The sequence below is a fragment of the Trachurus japonicus genome, chromosome 11, assembly GCF_045865225.1.
Source record: "Trachurus japonicus isolate A0001 chromosome 11, Traja_1.0".
NCBI lineage: Eukaryota > Metazoa > Chordata > Actinopteri > Carangiformes > Carangidae > Trachurus > Trachurus japonicus.
Genome location: NC_140917.1, coordinates 13,783,903 through 13,798,558, shown reverse-complemented (window position 1 = coordinate 13,798,558; position 14,656 = coordinate 13,783,903). Strand labels below are relative to the sequence as shown.

General features: G+C 43.0%; 1 protein-coding gene across 1 annotated transcript; it reads left to right on the top strand.

The window, feature by feature from the left end:
• The first annotated feature begins 1,813 nt into the window (after positions 1-1,813).
• On the top strand, positions 1,814-13,218 carry sh3bp5lb (SH3-binding domain protein 5-like, b). The gene is made up of 6 exons (XM_085790370.1): positions 1,814-2,170; positions 2,661-2,723; positions 2,905-3,033; positions 5,269-5,430; positions 10,897-11,070; positions 12,083-13,218. The coding sequence occupies exons 1-6, from the start codon at positions 1,862-1,864 to the stop codon at positions 12,725-12,727; spliced, it is 1,482 nt and encodes a 493-aa protein (XP_085646496.1). The 5' UTR covers positions 1,814-1,861; the 3' UTR covers positions 12,728-13,218.
• Positions 13,219-14,656: the final 1,438 nt, after the last annotated feature.

The window sequence follows — 14,656 nt, the reverse complement described above, 5'->3', positions numbered from 1 at the left end:
CAAGGACCTTTAGATCTTCAGTCTAACGCTCTCCCAACTGAGCTATTTTGGCGTTTAAGCTGTCTGTATACTATAGAGGCTCTGGAGTGCCAAACATGGAAATGTTCACATAAAATTTTCATAGGGCACAAGATTTGGAAATTAGATAACACACCTGACTCTACCTAAGATTTATAAACAGCATTTGCTAATCTCTGCTTCCCTCACTGGAGTCTTTGTTGTATCCACAGAACAAGTACCTGTAGTCGTCTAACATGTAGTGATCTACAGTAAGTGATATTTTCTTGTGAAAACACCAGACTGTTCTCTGCCGAAACCCGGGATCGAACCAGGGATCATTAGACCTTCAGGCTAACGCTCTCCCAACTGAGCGATATTGGCGTAAAAGTTGTTATTATGGTGGCTATGGGGGTGCCAAACATTTAGGAAACACTTGCTTGTTAATGCTTCCACTACTTTGTTGTATTCACAGAACAAGGAGTAACATGTGATCTACTGTCAGAGAACCATCAGGGTATTGTCTCATGAAAACACTGCCCTGTTCTCTGCTGAAACTCAGGATCCTTTGGGCTCAGTCATGCACTTGGCTTTTTGCCTGCGCGTAATCCATTCATTTTAATTTGGCCACCCGTGCCAGCAGAAGTTGATTTTACCTGCTTAGCTTTTACTGATTGAGATTCAAATTAAATGTAGGCTACATCTCAGCTGAGCCAATTTCTTACTTGTAGCTATCATTTCCGATCTCTGTGTGTTTGTATGTCATGTATGTTCCTATATCAGGGGTGACGTTTTGCCACATATCACTTTACATCCTCTGGATAGATGAAGATAGGCTGAAGTAGGAAAACCCATAGTTAAATTTGGCCTACATTCACAATTAATTAAAATTAAAAATGTTTATATTTCTTAACATAATGCCAAAAATTCTATATGTTTACATATGTTTTATGTTATGTATTTTTTTTTATCTCATTATCTCAATATCAACATTTACTGGTATATATGGTATATATGTAAAATACAACATCAAGTTGTATTTTTACAACATTATGACATAATTTTATGTAGACTATGTTTACGTCATAAACATAGCCTACAGGCAGGCTAAACATCACTATCACTCTTATATTTCTTATTTTATGTATGTTTTATGTTTTTCATTAGTATTATATGAATAGCAGAAGGGGGTAGGACCAGAAAAGTTTTTAACTTCTTCTTTTGAACATGACAGACATCTTCTTTAGAGATGATGATATACATTTATTCATTGTTTTTATTTTTATTTTTGTTTTTTTGTTTGTTTTGTTTTTACTCTTGACACGTTCAATAAAGAAATGAAATGAATGCCTACAGTTCTGGACAGAAAAATATATCTTACATAAACTTATTAACAGGCTAAACACTTATTGTTGTTATTTTTGGATAATCCGTCTCAAACACTGTGTGGGAAAACCTCCTGAAGTCTTGGAGCAGCCCAGGCAACAACAGACTGTGGTTATTATAATAACAATAACAATTTCAATAGCAGCACAAAACAATAGTTTATTATCAAATGAATGTGACTGAAGATGGCAAACAGAAGCAAAAGCAAGAGAGCAAGAGAGCAGCGGAGCGGAGTGACAGTCAGTCGGTGCAGCCCGGATGACAGCGGTCAGGCTGGGGAGTGACGGCAGCGACAGCCGTGCGTGCTTCCTACCGCACGCACGATACGTACACACACACACACACACACACATACAAGTAGCTACCCGACACACACACCGTGGCTGTTTAACACCGAAGTCCTCGACACGTTTCCCTTTTTTTAAAGAGTAAACAGGATAGCTACTGCACCGGGAAGCTGAGCAGAGACAGGCCGCGCATGGAGCCAGGGACCTCGCGTGACACTCCGAGCGGTCCGGCGGCGGGGGGCTGCGCGCGGGCCGCCGCCGGCATGCGCGAGGAGACCCCGGGGAAAGAGGCGCGAGGCGGAGACGGTGGCACCGGGATGATGAAGCGCCGAGGAGCGGACGCCGACGTCGCGGAGGAGGTGAAGCCGGCGGCTCCCTGGGAGGAGGACGAGGAGGAAGAGGAGGAGGAGGAGGATGGAGAGGCTGGGAACCAGAGGAAGCCTGAGGAGGGAGAGGAGGAAGCCGGCAAATACGAGGAAGAGCTGGACCCAAGAATTCAGGCATGATGCAAAAAAATGTTAATTATCACTCAGGCAGTTGAATAGATGAAGCCTGTGTTTTACTGTAGCCACACCGTTCCCCCATAGGCCTATAAAGCAGAATCTCTGCATGACTTTAGACTGGTGTCTGGGCTGCTGCATCCCTCCAATAACATCTAGGCTCATTAACTCCAATATCTCTTCATACTTTCTGTTGATCTTCTGCCTTTAAAGGGATAGTTCAACATTTCGAGGGAAACCAAGAAATCCCATTAGCCTCCGTAGCGTAGCTCTGAGCAGCTTGTGGCTCTGCTCCTCCGTTCTAAAAATAGCTCGCACCGACAATTAAAGGTAACGAACCTACTGCTAAGACTACAGAGATTATGGCAATGGGCCAAGTTGCCAAAATGTTGAACTCTCCCTTTAACATCTAGGCTTATTAACTCCAACATCTCTCCATACTTTCTGTTGATCTTCTGCCTTTAATCAACTCTGTCCACTGTGTTTCCAGGAGGAGCTGGAGCACCTCAACCAGGCCAGCGACGAGATCAACAAGCTGGAGCTGCAGCTGGACGTGAGAGAGAACAGTTGTTTAGTAGTGACACTGACTGACTTCACTTAGTTATCACAGCCCCCCAGCTGTCACACACACACTGCGTCGTGGCAGCGCTCTCACTGGATGTCACATCTGTAATGTTGTGTCATGTTGTGTGTGTGTGTGTGTGTGTGTGTGTGTGTGTGTGTGCTGCCTTCAGGATGCCAGATCCAGCTACAGAAGGATTCTCACCGACTCTGCCAGGAAACTCAACGCTCAGGGCTGTCAGCTCGGCGCCTGCATCGAGAAAGCGAGGCCCTACTACGAAGCCCGCAGACTTGCCAAAGAGGTGAGGCATGTTACAGGTGCTGCACACGAGTCTGCACGTTCTGTATGTGCATGGAGCAGCGAGCAGAGTGAGAGATAAACATCAGTTAATTAGTACTACCTGATGTAAACAGGTGCATTCAGAATAGTCAGCTTCATGAAGGCTCCAGTGTCCAGGGTTTACTTGAACAGTCACAGAAAGGTGCTGTAGTTTGTGCTGTTATTGAACTATATTGTGCTTGTGATTTGTAGGCTAACCCACAGTGTTATTAGAAAATAATTATTGGATGTTTTCATTATTCAAATTCAGTGCAGTTGAATGGGAGAGTGTTCTGGAAAGTCCTCAGCATTGCCTCGTTCATTAGGACTGCAGAATAACTCTTTTTTTTCTTTTTAATAGTTTATATACTGAAGTAAAGAAAGTTCACGATGTAGTGAGTAAAGATGAATTTAACATTATAGCTCTGTCTCTTAATCAACATCACTACTGTAATCACAACAAAAACAAAAATAAAATCAACATTTGTTATTGTTTCAAATCAACTCAGGGGGCAAACGAACTGAAAATGAGCAAAATCAAGGCAATGATGGCGAATTATAATTGGCTCTAGTAATCAGCAAAAAATGTAATTATCTGACTTTTCTGTGTATTTTGGCCGATAGCGATAGTTATTGTGCATCCTCAGCATTCATGAACAAAAACTTGTCAGATCTCGGTTATAAAACAGAGCTTTTTATTTTCCCCATACAATTCGCAGTTGAACTTGATAAATTCAACATATATCACATATAATGATGATGCATGTGCAGTCTCTGTAATGCCACTAAGCGATCGCTGACAGTGAATGATTTGTCTGTAATGAAGCCAAATTGATTACGTAAAACTTCTAACCCTTGAAGGACTGGGGTCTGAGTGACAGTCATGTTTAATCAACATGCTGAGGAGTCACTTGAAACTGTAATTGAACTAATGGAAATTGTGTGGAGAAAGAGCAGAGGTCTAATTGAAAGCAATAAAGCAAATAATAGATTATTAATCTGAACCGTTAAGCAGTGTCATTTGCAGTTATAAAAATGCAAATTAGAAAACGAGGAAAGCAGCATTAGTATTACATCAGTGCCGTTTGCAGGTTTCAGCAGGTTTTGCATTTTTAATCGCACGTCATGTTAAGATTCTGTATGATAAAAAGCATCAGCGATGAAGTCAGTGATCACTCAGCAGCGAGCGACCTCCGGTATCTGCCTGCCTCCCACCAGCCGGGCACTTCCCGCTGCTCCCTCACGCAGAGACGTCAGGCGAACCTTCCCGTGTGATCAGAGTAACCTTGACTGGAGCAGCTTTCTCACAAAGCAACACAGACACTGGCACAAGTCCCTGAACTGCTCGTCTGGGGTGACTTTGTTCTCAGTCAGGATAAACCCACATGACAGTGAGCTTTTATTTTAAAGGGAGACCTCAAGCACATAATATTACAACTAGCAGCCTTAAAATTATATTAAAGGGACAACAAGGAGTTTGCTTTTGGTTATAAAAGAGTCTCATATTAATGTGGATGAATAAAAAAAAAACACATGTTAATGGGTCCATTTTCGATAAATATATCGTTTTGTCTTTATAGTTATTTTAATATTATTATTTAGTGGTCGACTCGCCCAGCATTTCCCAGTTTCAGTTTCTCGGATGCTGCCCGGCGGGTCATGAGAATAACACCGAGTTGGCATCGTTTATGGTCGGAACTACGACGGGATCTGATCATCTTCAAACCTCCGACTTTCATTCTTGGTTAATAAAAACATTCTTGACAAATGTTTTCGCTTTCATGCGTCTTGCGCCGGTCCAAGAATTTCACCGTGCGCACGGAGGCTCATGGGAAATGTAGTGTGAAAACACTTCGCTTTCCGAAACTCCTCGTCGTCCCTTTAAAATATTATATAGAATTTCAAAGGAAATGCATCCTTTTTCAATACACTACACAATCAGACAACAAAACACAGGAATATAAAATTGTACAACATTCTCATTCTGCTCATTGTAAACTCTGAACTTATTTTTCATATTTAATTGCAGAAAGTGAGTCAGATGGCACTAAAACGGAAAGTGTATTTCAAAATAAAAGTCTCTTCTCATGTAAATATCAATGTCCTCTTCATATACAGTAGTCCACTGTGATGCTGACAGGACCAGCTCCACTTTGTTTCTAGATCACAGTGATTAGTTGCGGTGTTTGTTAGCTGCTGCTCTTTGTTTCCCCCCCAGGCCCAACAGGAGACCCAGAAGGCAGCTCTGAGATATGAGAGGGCCGTATCCATGCACACTGCAGCCAGGGAGATGGTGTACGTGGCGGAGCAGGGCCTCCTGGCCGACAGGAACACCATGGATCCAACCTGGCAGGAGATGCTGAACCACGCCACCTCCAAGGTAAACTCCCCCTAACCCTGGAGCTTAGGTTTGAGAGACCACGAGCAAATGTCATGCATGAGTTCACCGTCATAGAAAGCAGGTATCGTCCCAAATGTAATACACGTTTGAATGTACTTGTATGTCTAAAAAACAACAAAACCTTTTAGACACGTGAAGAATTTCTAATACAGACATACAGTATAGGTCTACCCCATATACAGTATAACAGAGTCATGTACAGTATTATGTGAATAAGCCTTTCAATACACATTGATATTATACACTGCAAAAACTCAAAATCTTACCAAGAATATTTGTCTTATTTCTAGTCAAAATGTCATTTCTAGACAATAATAAGACTCATCACATACACGCTACAAAAGTAGCTTGTTTTTAGATTGTTTTTTACTTCTTTCAAGCATATTTTCCACTTGAAATAAGTAGAAAAATCAGATAATGGAGCAAGTTTTTCTTTCTTATTACAAGCACAAAAAACTTGCTTTCACTGGCAGATTTTTCTACTTATTTCAATTGAAAATTAGTTTGAAACAAGTGAAAATTATCTGAAAACAAGTTATTTTTAAGGTGATGAGTCTTATTGGAAAGAGATTAGTTTTGACTAGAAATGAGACAAATATTCTTGGAAAGATATTGAGTTTTTGCAGTGTACATTTAGATTTAGTCAGTTTAGTTTGAAGTTATGTTACAGCTTGTAGTGAAAATGGACAATGAGCTTGATAATGATAATGAGCTTAATGATTTTCGTCATCTTTCCCGTCTGTAATTTCCCATAAAGTCAATTAATACTTTGGTTTGTAGAGAATCTGAAAACTGTCCAAAGACCTGTTTTCACTTTGTGATAATGAATTATTGAATATACATTGAAAAAAATAATAATCTGCCTCATTAAGTCCATCTCACAAAGATTTTAGTAAAATTGACTTCAGTCCTAATTATATTACAGACGGATCAATAACAGCTTCTGATGATATCACAGCACTTGAAACACACTCAGTATATAATATTACTGAAAACATTAACCTAAAGTCAAAGTGTAAATACCACAAGGCAGAGATGATTAATTATTAATCAGATTGGTTAGATTGTGTTATTGTATCTGTGTGTGTGTGTGTGTGTGTGTGCCATTGCGTGTGTGTGTTTGAGAAAGAGAGTGGCGAGTGTGTACTGTATCTGCAGGACGGAGTGAGGACAGGGGACAGTGTGTGACAGTGAGCAGACAAAGGCTTTCTTATAATAGCTACAATGCTGTGCTGCATTATAGAAGCACAGTGACCGTAAACAACATCAACATGAGTTCGTCACCTGTGCACTGAAGGTCTCAAACCACCAGATGGCGGTGTTTCAGTATCACCCACTTCCTGCAGTAGTTTTCGCCTTGTTGTTTACATAGGCTACTTCCGGGTAGAAAACCAGCAATAGTGACCCTTTCAGAGAGTATAAACAAAGACAGGTGTGGCTCATTAGAAAACGCTCTGGTACACTAAATGGAATGGAGCCTTAATTAGTATCCTTGGTAACACCTGTGTTTGTTTATACTCTCTGAAAGGGTCTATAGTGACAGATGAGAGTTTCGCTATATCTAATTTTTCAAGTCACTATATCACCGTTTAGACTAATCTGATGTTTGTAAAGTCTATGAAACCAATGTTTGGACAAACATTACTATTTCTGTGTGTATGTTTTTGTAATGAGTCATGGTTATCGTAAATTGGCGGGGCTAACCGTTACCTGTTTAACTTTAATAACTCAGTGACTCAATGAAATGGTCTATGAAAAAATTTTTTTTACAGCGGATATCTTTACAACATGATTGAGCAAACTGGAGTAGTTTCATGTTGTGTCCGAAAACGGGACGGTTTTAACAGTTGACGTTAGCTTAGCTACTGTCATTAGCTTAGCTACTGCCGTTAGCTGTCCCTGTCAGCTGCAGCTACTGCTTTCTAGACACTGTGATTCCTCAAAACTGAATAAATACCAGACATAGCAACACAAAACTGCTTTGCTTGTGCACACAGAAAGGGTAATATTTCTTCAATCATTTCAGATTTGTCTAAACGGTGATACTGGCGTGAAAAACATGATATGACGACTTGTATTGGCTGGTCTATGTCTCGTGAGGGAGTGGCGGTGCGTAGCGAAGTTTGCTAACCTTATGGCCACCTAGCCTGGGTGGAGGACTGGAGCAGGGTTAGGGTCTGTCTGTGTGGAGCCAAAGTGTCTGAGTGGGTTTTGTCCCCATGTACAAAGACGTGCAGGTAAACTGGTGGCGACTGGTGAATCAGTGGTTGTTTGTATCCAGGTATCAGTAGTAAGTATCCTGCCTGTCGTTCAGTGTCAGTGGGGATCAGCTGCAGCCCACTATCCCTCTGACAGGACGGGCTGGTAGTGCTGACGGATGGATATATCGATGGTGTTGTTCACAGCGACTTGGAGGAGATTCTCAGCTGAATGACTCACCGGGACGAAGCAGCTCCTCGAAACGAATATCTAGTATCCCACTGTAGCCAGAGGGAAAGTTATAGTAGCATGGATCAAAGGGGTTCAGTCTCCTTTTCTCTCAGTATTAAACTTTAAAGGTCATTGTGCAGTTGCAATTTTAATGATAGATGGAAGTGGGAAAGGAGCCTGCAGAGTTCAGCCGAGGCTGCAGCTGCGGTTCCTTCTGTTCTCCAACCAGGCCTCCCGCTCTGGTCGGAAAATGTATGGAATATCGTGGAAAATAGAAAGAAAGTGAAGTGGATATTGAGGGAACATTGAACAAAAAAACCACATAGGCCTATTTTGGCTTTGAGGCCACAGTTCAGTGTCAAGTCTTTGGCCTGGGGTGGTAAAGAAATGAACATGGAGCGGTTTCAAATAACTTAAAGGGATAGTTCAACATTTTGGCGTTCTAAAAATAGCTTGCACCGACAATTAAAGGTAATGAACCTACTCCTAAAACTGTAGGGATTATGGCAATGGGCCAATTTGCCAAAATGTTGAACTATCCCTTTAGATGGTCACTCATTGGATGCCATTTTTACTATAAGAATCATAGAAACTAGATATTGACATACAGTTATGAAAAGATGCAAGTACCAACATTCAATATTGGTTTTACAGCGGCTCAAAACAACACAAACACAAATAAAGTCGCAATGAAAGTGAGAAGAAGTTCATCTACTCTTTTGGTCCTGGTTGCCAGGGCAATATTATAGATTATTTCAACATTGTTTGAAAGTTTGAAACGTTGTTGCTTGGTAATTTAATTTGACATATTGTTCAATGTGTCCATATTTTCACATTTACGAACACCAAAACAAGCGTGTCCTCGCTCTTTTGCGATTGTCGACTTATGTTTTGTATTTCCAACTGTGTCCACTAGGTGTCACTAGAGAAAACACACCAACCGTTCATTATGTGGCCATAGATAAACCAGACTGTGAAATTGTGTGTAAACATGATAATTGGATCTCAAGGGTATCAACAATGTGTTGATTTCAGTGCAAGTCTGTCCAAAAACAACACGAGCATAATGAGCCAGAGAGCACAGCCCATAATTAATGATGTGTGATGAATGTGCATATTACGGTTTACAAGAGACATTTGTGCTGGCAGCAATGAACAACCCAGAATGACAGAGAGTTTGTGAGGAGCTCGATGTGAAGTAATGAGTGGGAAAAGTTTCTCAAGAAGGAAACATGCCTGTCAGAGACGGTTAGCTCCTCTCGTCTCGTCAGTGTGCCGTTACCTGCCAGAGCTGCCACACGTCGGTCTGTGAGGTAGACATGAGGCGGTGTGGGGTCAAAAGAGGTACGCAACGTGTTTCATACTAGTTCACCTCTGAACAGTGATTTCCCTGCCACAGTTTTACTACTAAATAGTGAGAATTTCTGTGTAAAAGCTGCCACGACACAGTGGAAGCATGTTTTCCAGCCCAGTGCTGCGAGCGCGCCGTGTTGTCAGGAAAATCCATTAAAAAGTGTCACAGCTGGTGCAGCAGGGCAACAAACAGGAGCCGAATGCAGAGAGTGAAACACGGAGCTTCAGCTGCTCGTGACAGAGAGAAGATCAAATGGCCTCCAGGGTAGAGAGGCAGGGAGGACAGAGGTGGGTGCTAGCAAAAAAGAAGAAGAAGATAAATACATAATATTTTTGTTGTGGTGATGAGTGGTGAAATGGGGCAGAGATGGACGAAGAGGATGTAGACAAAATCATGTGAGGATAAGGTGAAGTGTAACCTCAGCGAAATGGCCACTATAGATATACACTGAGGATACAGGTGAGACAGAAAAATACAAAGACAGGAAGAAAAGATAAATAATAAAACAAAAAGTTATGTCATTAAAGGGATAGTTCAACATTTTTGGAAAATTGGCCATAATAGTAGTACGTTTGTTACATTTAATTGTCGGTGCAAGCTATTTTTAGAACAGCGGAGCAGAGCCGCGAGCTGCTCAGAGCTACGCTATGGAGGCTAATGGGATTTCTTGGTTTCCCTCATCAAACTCATCAAATACACAATCCAACAACTCCAAAACGCTCTGGTGGACAAGTTGTGACCTACACATTCACCACGCTATGAGATAATAATGGAACATTTCGAGACTGAGTTGTTTTAGAGGTAAATTCATGCAAAACCGCTGGAGGCAGTTTTTCGGCAAGCAGTCTCTGCATTTACCTCGAAAACAACTCCGTCTCTTCTCATAGTGTGGTGAATCTGCAGGTCACAACTTGTCAACAAGAGCATTTTGGAGTTGTTGGATTGTGTATTTGATGAGTTTGATGGGGGAAACCAAGAAATCCCATTACTCTCCGTAGCGTAGCTCTGAGCAGCTCGAGGCTCTGCTCCGCCGTTCTAAAAATAGCTTGCACCGACAATTAAAGGTAACGAACCAACTCCTAAGACTATAGGGATTATGGCAAGGGGCCAATTTGCCAAAATGTTTAAGTTAACACTTTCTTACACACAACTGCAATACAAACGACAAAAGGCAAAATACAAACCAGTGAAACAGCTGAAGAAACAAAAATCTAATAGAGAGAAAGACAAAAACATTCATAGATGGAGTCAGTGGTGGCTAATAAAGGGAAAAGGTTGTGTACAGGTCACCTCACTCACTTTCACAGCCAATTTAAAAGTCACCAATGACCCTGTGTGTATTAAGCTCAATGGTACAGCGACCTAATAACACGCTCTACATCAAAGTGACACCACACAATATAAGAATTAAGTTTTTATGCCTTACAATGTTATAGAAATGTCGACCTTGTAGGAGGTTGTCTAATCTCACAGCGAAAAGCTTTTATATCATTTTCTTGAAGGAGAGATCGTACGTTTTACTGAAGTGTTTAACTTGTCATTTGAAAATGTTGAAAATCAAACTGTCTATTAGTCTGTCAGGCAGAAAGGCGTGTGTGTGTGTGTATGTGTTACTCTCCTCCGGCGATCATCAGTCACGTCTGCTCTGCTGCGCTCCTCAGGTGAACGAGGCGGAGGAGGAGCGCCTCCACAGCGAGCGGGAGCACCAGAGAGTCACACAGCTGTGCCAGGACGCGGAGGCCCGAGTCCAGACCCTGCAGAAAGCCCTGAAGAAGGTCATCCTCAAGTCCAAACCCTACTTTGAACTCAAGGCTCAGTTCAACCACATCCTGGAGGTGCGTACCTGTTTGTGTGTGTGTGTGAACAGCAGAAAAACCTGAGAGTCAAGGGGAGGCTGAGAGTTGATGTGGTATTGATGCGTGTCCTGCAAACTCTGACATCATCATAGTGTGATTTTATTTGGAAATGTTGTTTTGTTTTGGGGTTTTTTCATTGAAAATAAATTAAAATCATGAGGATTTTATTTAATTTTTGTTTGGTCTTGGATGAAATAACTTAGAGAAGAGGATTGGTAGACGGGGGCGTGACGTCTCTGTAGCAACACAACACTAACAATGCACAACAACGTGACACATTACCTGAGTCACAGCTCGTGTGATTTCAACCGTGCACTCGGCCATATTACATAAACTGTGCCTCGCTATTTAAAATCGAGGGATGAATAATCGTGACTTTAGGTTCAAACCAAAGTATAATGACAGAAAAGTGAAAATGAGCGACTCTCGTCTGTTTAAAGACCCCTTCCGATGAAAATCATGTTTTTCATGTGGAATTTTTTTTTTTTTTTTTTTTTTTTTTACAATCTGTTTATTGAATTTTACATAATAGAAAAACAATAGTGTTATAATTACACATATAAATTCAGCATACCCCCACCCCCATCCCTCCGGCACCCAGCCCCAGCAGATGGACACATATAGTTAAAAGTAAAAAAACAAAAGGAAAGAGAAAAAAAAGATGGGTTGATGGAGGAAGAGAAAAAGAGGGTAAATAAATAAACAAGTGAATAAATTAATGTATGAATAGATAAAAATAAATAAAACAGTCCCACTGTATATTACCTGTCATTTTTGTTGCACCAGGACTCAGAGGCGTATTGCTAATGAGCTACTGGCGCTCTGCAGAAGGAGAGCCCTGGGAAATGGCACAGGCTTTGTGATTTTGGCTAAAAACCTCATAATCACAATCTAAAGACCACTGAGAGCGGTTTAAAATAGCTCAAGAGGAGGACTGGAGTGGGTCTGTAGAGACACTTCTCTGACTTTTCTTCTGAACTGTTATTCTCAGGAACACAAGGCCAAAGTGGTGCAGCTGGAGCAGCAGGTGGCGAAAGTAAAAACGCGTTACTCTGTGGCGCTGAGGAACCTGGAGCAGATCAGCGAACAGATCCACGCGCAGAGGGGGCGGATCCGCGCCGGCAGGAAGGGGCGTCCGGCGGTCTGCGGAGGGCGGAGCTCCCCCGTGGGCGCCGAGGCCGAGGTCAGAGCCGCCGTCGGGGTCCACGTCGGCGCGGCGGCGGCGGTGGGGGGCATGGAGAGCGACTGGGCCGACAGCGAGAAGACGCGGCTGTGGGTGGAGCGGCACAGGGAGAGCGGCTGGGGCCAGAGGGAGCGGCTGGAGGCGGAGCGCGCCGGCTCGGACAGCATGTCGGTCATCAGCCTGCAGACCATCGCCTCCGACCTGGAGAAGTGCGACTCGGTGGAGCACCTGGGCGACCTGAGCGACGCCGGCAGCGTGCTGGGCGAGGAGGTGTGCGTCCGCAGGAGGAAGCCCTGCAGCGAGAGGCCGGTCAGCACGGTGGTGGTGGTGGTGGTGCCCGAGGGGCCGCAGCCGCAGCCCGAGAGGCCGCAGCAGCCGGACAAGAAGAGAGGGGCCAGTAAAGAGAAGCAGGAGGGTTTTGTGAAGCAGCACTACAGAAGTGTTAGTCTATGATAGTCAAGGAGGAGGAGGAGGAGGAGGAAGATGATGAGTGATGATGATCATGGGGACTTAGGAGGGATCAGAGAGGAAGTCAGAGGTGGGAGAAGACGAGAGGCCGGCGGTGATTGACACGTCCCAACGCTGCAGTTAGAGGAGTGGGAGGGTCGGCGGGTCCGCTGGCAGCGCGCTAATGAATGAATCTCTTCGTGACAGCAATACAGTGATGGAGCAGCAGCCCTGCAGAGAGCACTGACCTCTCCTCACATGCACACATACTCTTCGTTGAAACTAAAAAGCAAGGCTGAGGGGGGAAAAAAAACAAAACAACGATCACAGAAGAGTACGAGCAGGACATTTAAAAACGGCGCTAACCCGTGCTGATGTCTGTTTTCCACAGTCGCTCTCTCTGCATTGATTGTGCTCGTTCAAGTGAAGTTTATTGTTTTTATCGGTTCTGTGATTACATTAAACAACTGTGTAGATACGGGAGCTTCAACTTAAAGGGATACACCAACATTTTTTTTTTACGTGTTTTGCCTCACTCCCGAGTCCATCCACCATCCTTTCGACTGTGCATGCAGTAACGAGGGAGAGCCCGTATCGCCCGTAATTAGCTTAGCTCAAACGCTGGAAGTGTATGGGTAATGGTAGCCTGCCTCCACCTAAAGTCATCAGAGACAGTCTTCAGCAACTCTAAACGGACCGATCTTCATCTCAGAGCTGACAAAACTCTCCGGTAAGGCATCTTGAGTGGTCAAATGCCGGTAACGGGACGAGATCGGTCAAAACGGAGGGTTCAAGCAAAGACGGTTTATTTTGGTTCCAGCTAGCCACATCAAGGGTAGGTTAGCTTCCTATTTCAAAGTAAAAGCACTTCTGTATGTAAAGGGCAACGGGTGTTTTATTTTGTGAAAGTAACCAGAAGTGTGTTGGTCACAACGGCTAGCTTGAGTAGCGCCGAATTCATCCGAACAAAATTGTAAACAGCTGGTATTTAGACAAATTAACGACACACTGCTGATCTAAACGGCTACTTTCTCACCTAAAAATGTTTAAAATGGTGATAAAGTGATATATTTACAGAGTTTATGCTAAAATCAGCTTCTGACTGCTGATTTCGGCTCGGGTAGGAGGCAGGCTATCCCTTCCTATACACTTCCAGGGTTTGAGCTAAGCTAATTGCGGGCGATACGGGGCTCTAACTCCCTTGTTACTGCACGCACAGTCAAAAGGATGGTGTCTATCTGCTTGTCATGGACTCGGGAGTGAGGCAAGACACACAAAAAAAATGTTGGCGTGTCACTATAAAACAAGCCAACAGTTGATCCAGATTATCTAAACTGTACAACTTTAATGTCGCTAACCATCCCAACACCACGCAGAAACTGTGCGCACACTACCAAATGGATGACGGGCACGTCGGGCAGCATTTTCTCTATGAACTTGTTGACCACTCATTTCTAAAGCCTCGAGCTGTGAGTCACATTAACATCAAAGAGGTATTGAGGGGAGATGAGTTATGTTTTATTCAGCCAGATATTTTTTGGTTTGTTCCTCAGCTGTCTGATCGGGTTGTCTCGATCCGTCACTTATTTTATTATCTTTAGTGATGTTCCCACATCTCGTCCAAAAAGTGCAGTGAACAGGCCGAGACGTGGAAGGAAAAACAAGAAGTGTAAAAGATACTAGAGTTAAATCTTTAATCTTAATTTAAATCGTTAATGAACTCTAAATAATTCTTAAACATCTGAAAGGCACAAGCCACAAGTTACTTTTTGGACAGTTTTCCTTTTAATTGGACAGTGACAGGAGGAGAGCCGGGTCGTATGGGTCAGACTGGAGCCCATAACAGCTGCGTTAAAGTGGTTTGCACTCCACCCGGTGAGAGTTCCCTCAGCTATCTTTTAATGAACTTTTAATTGAACAGAAATGAACTTAGCA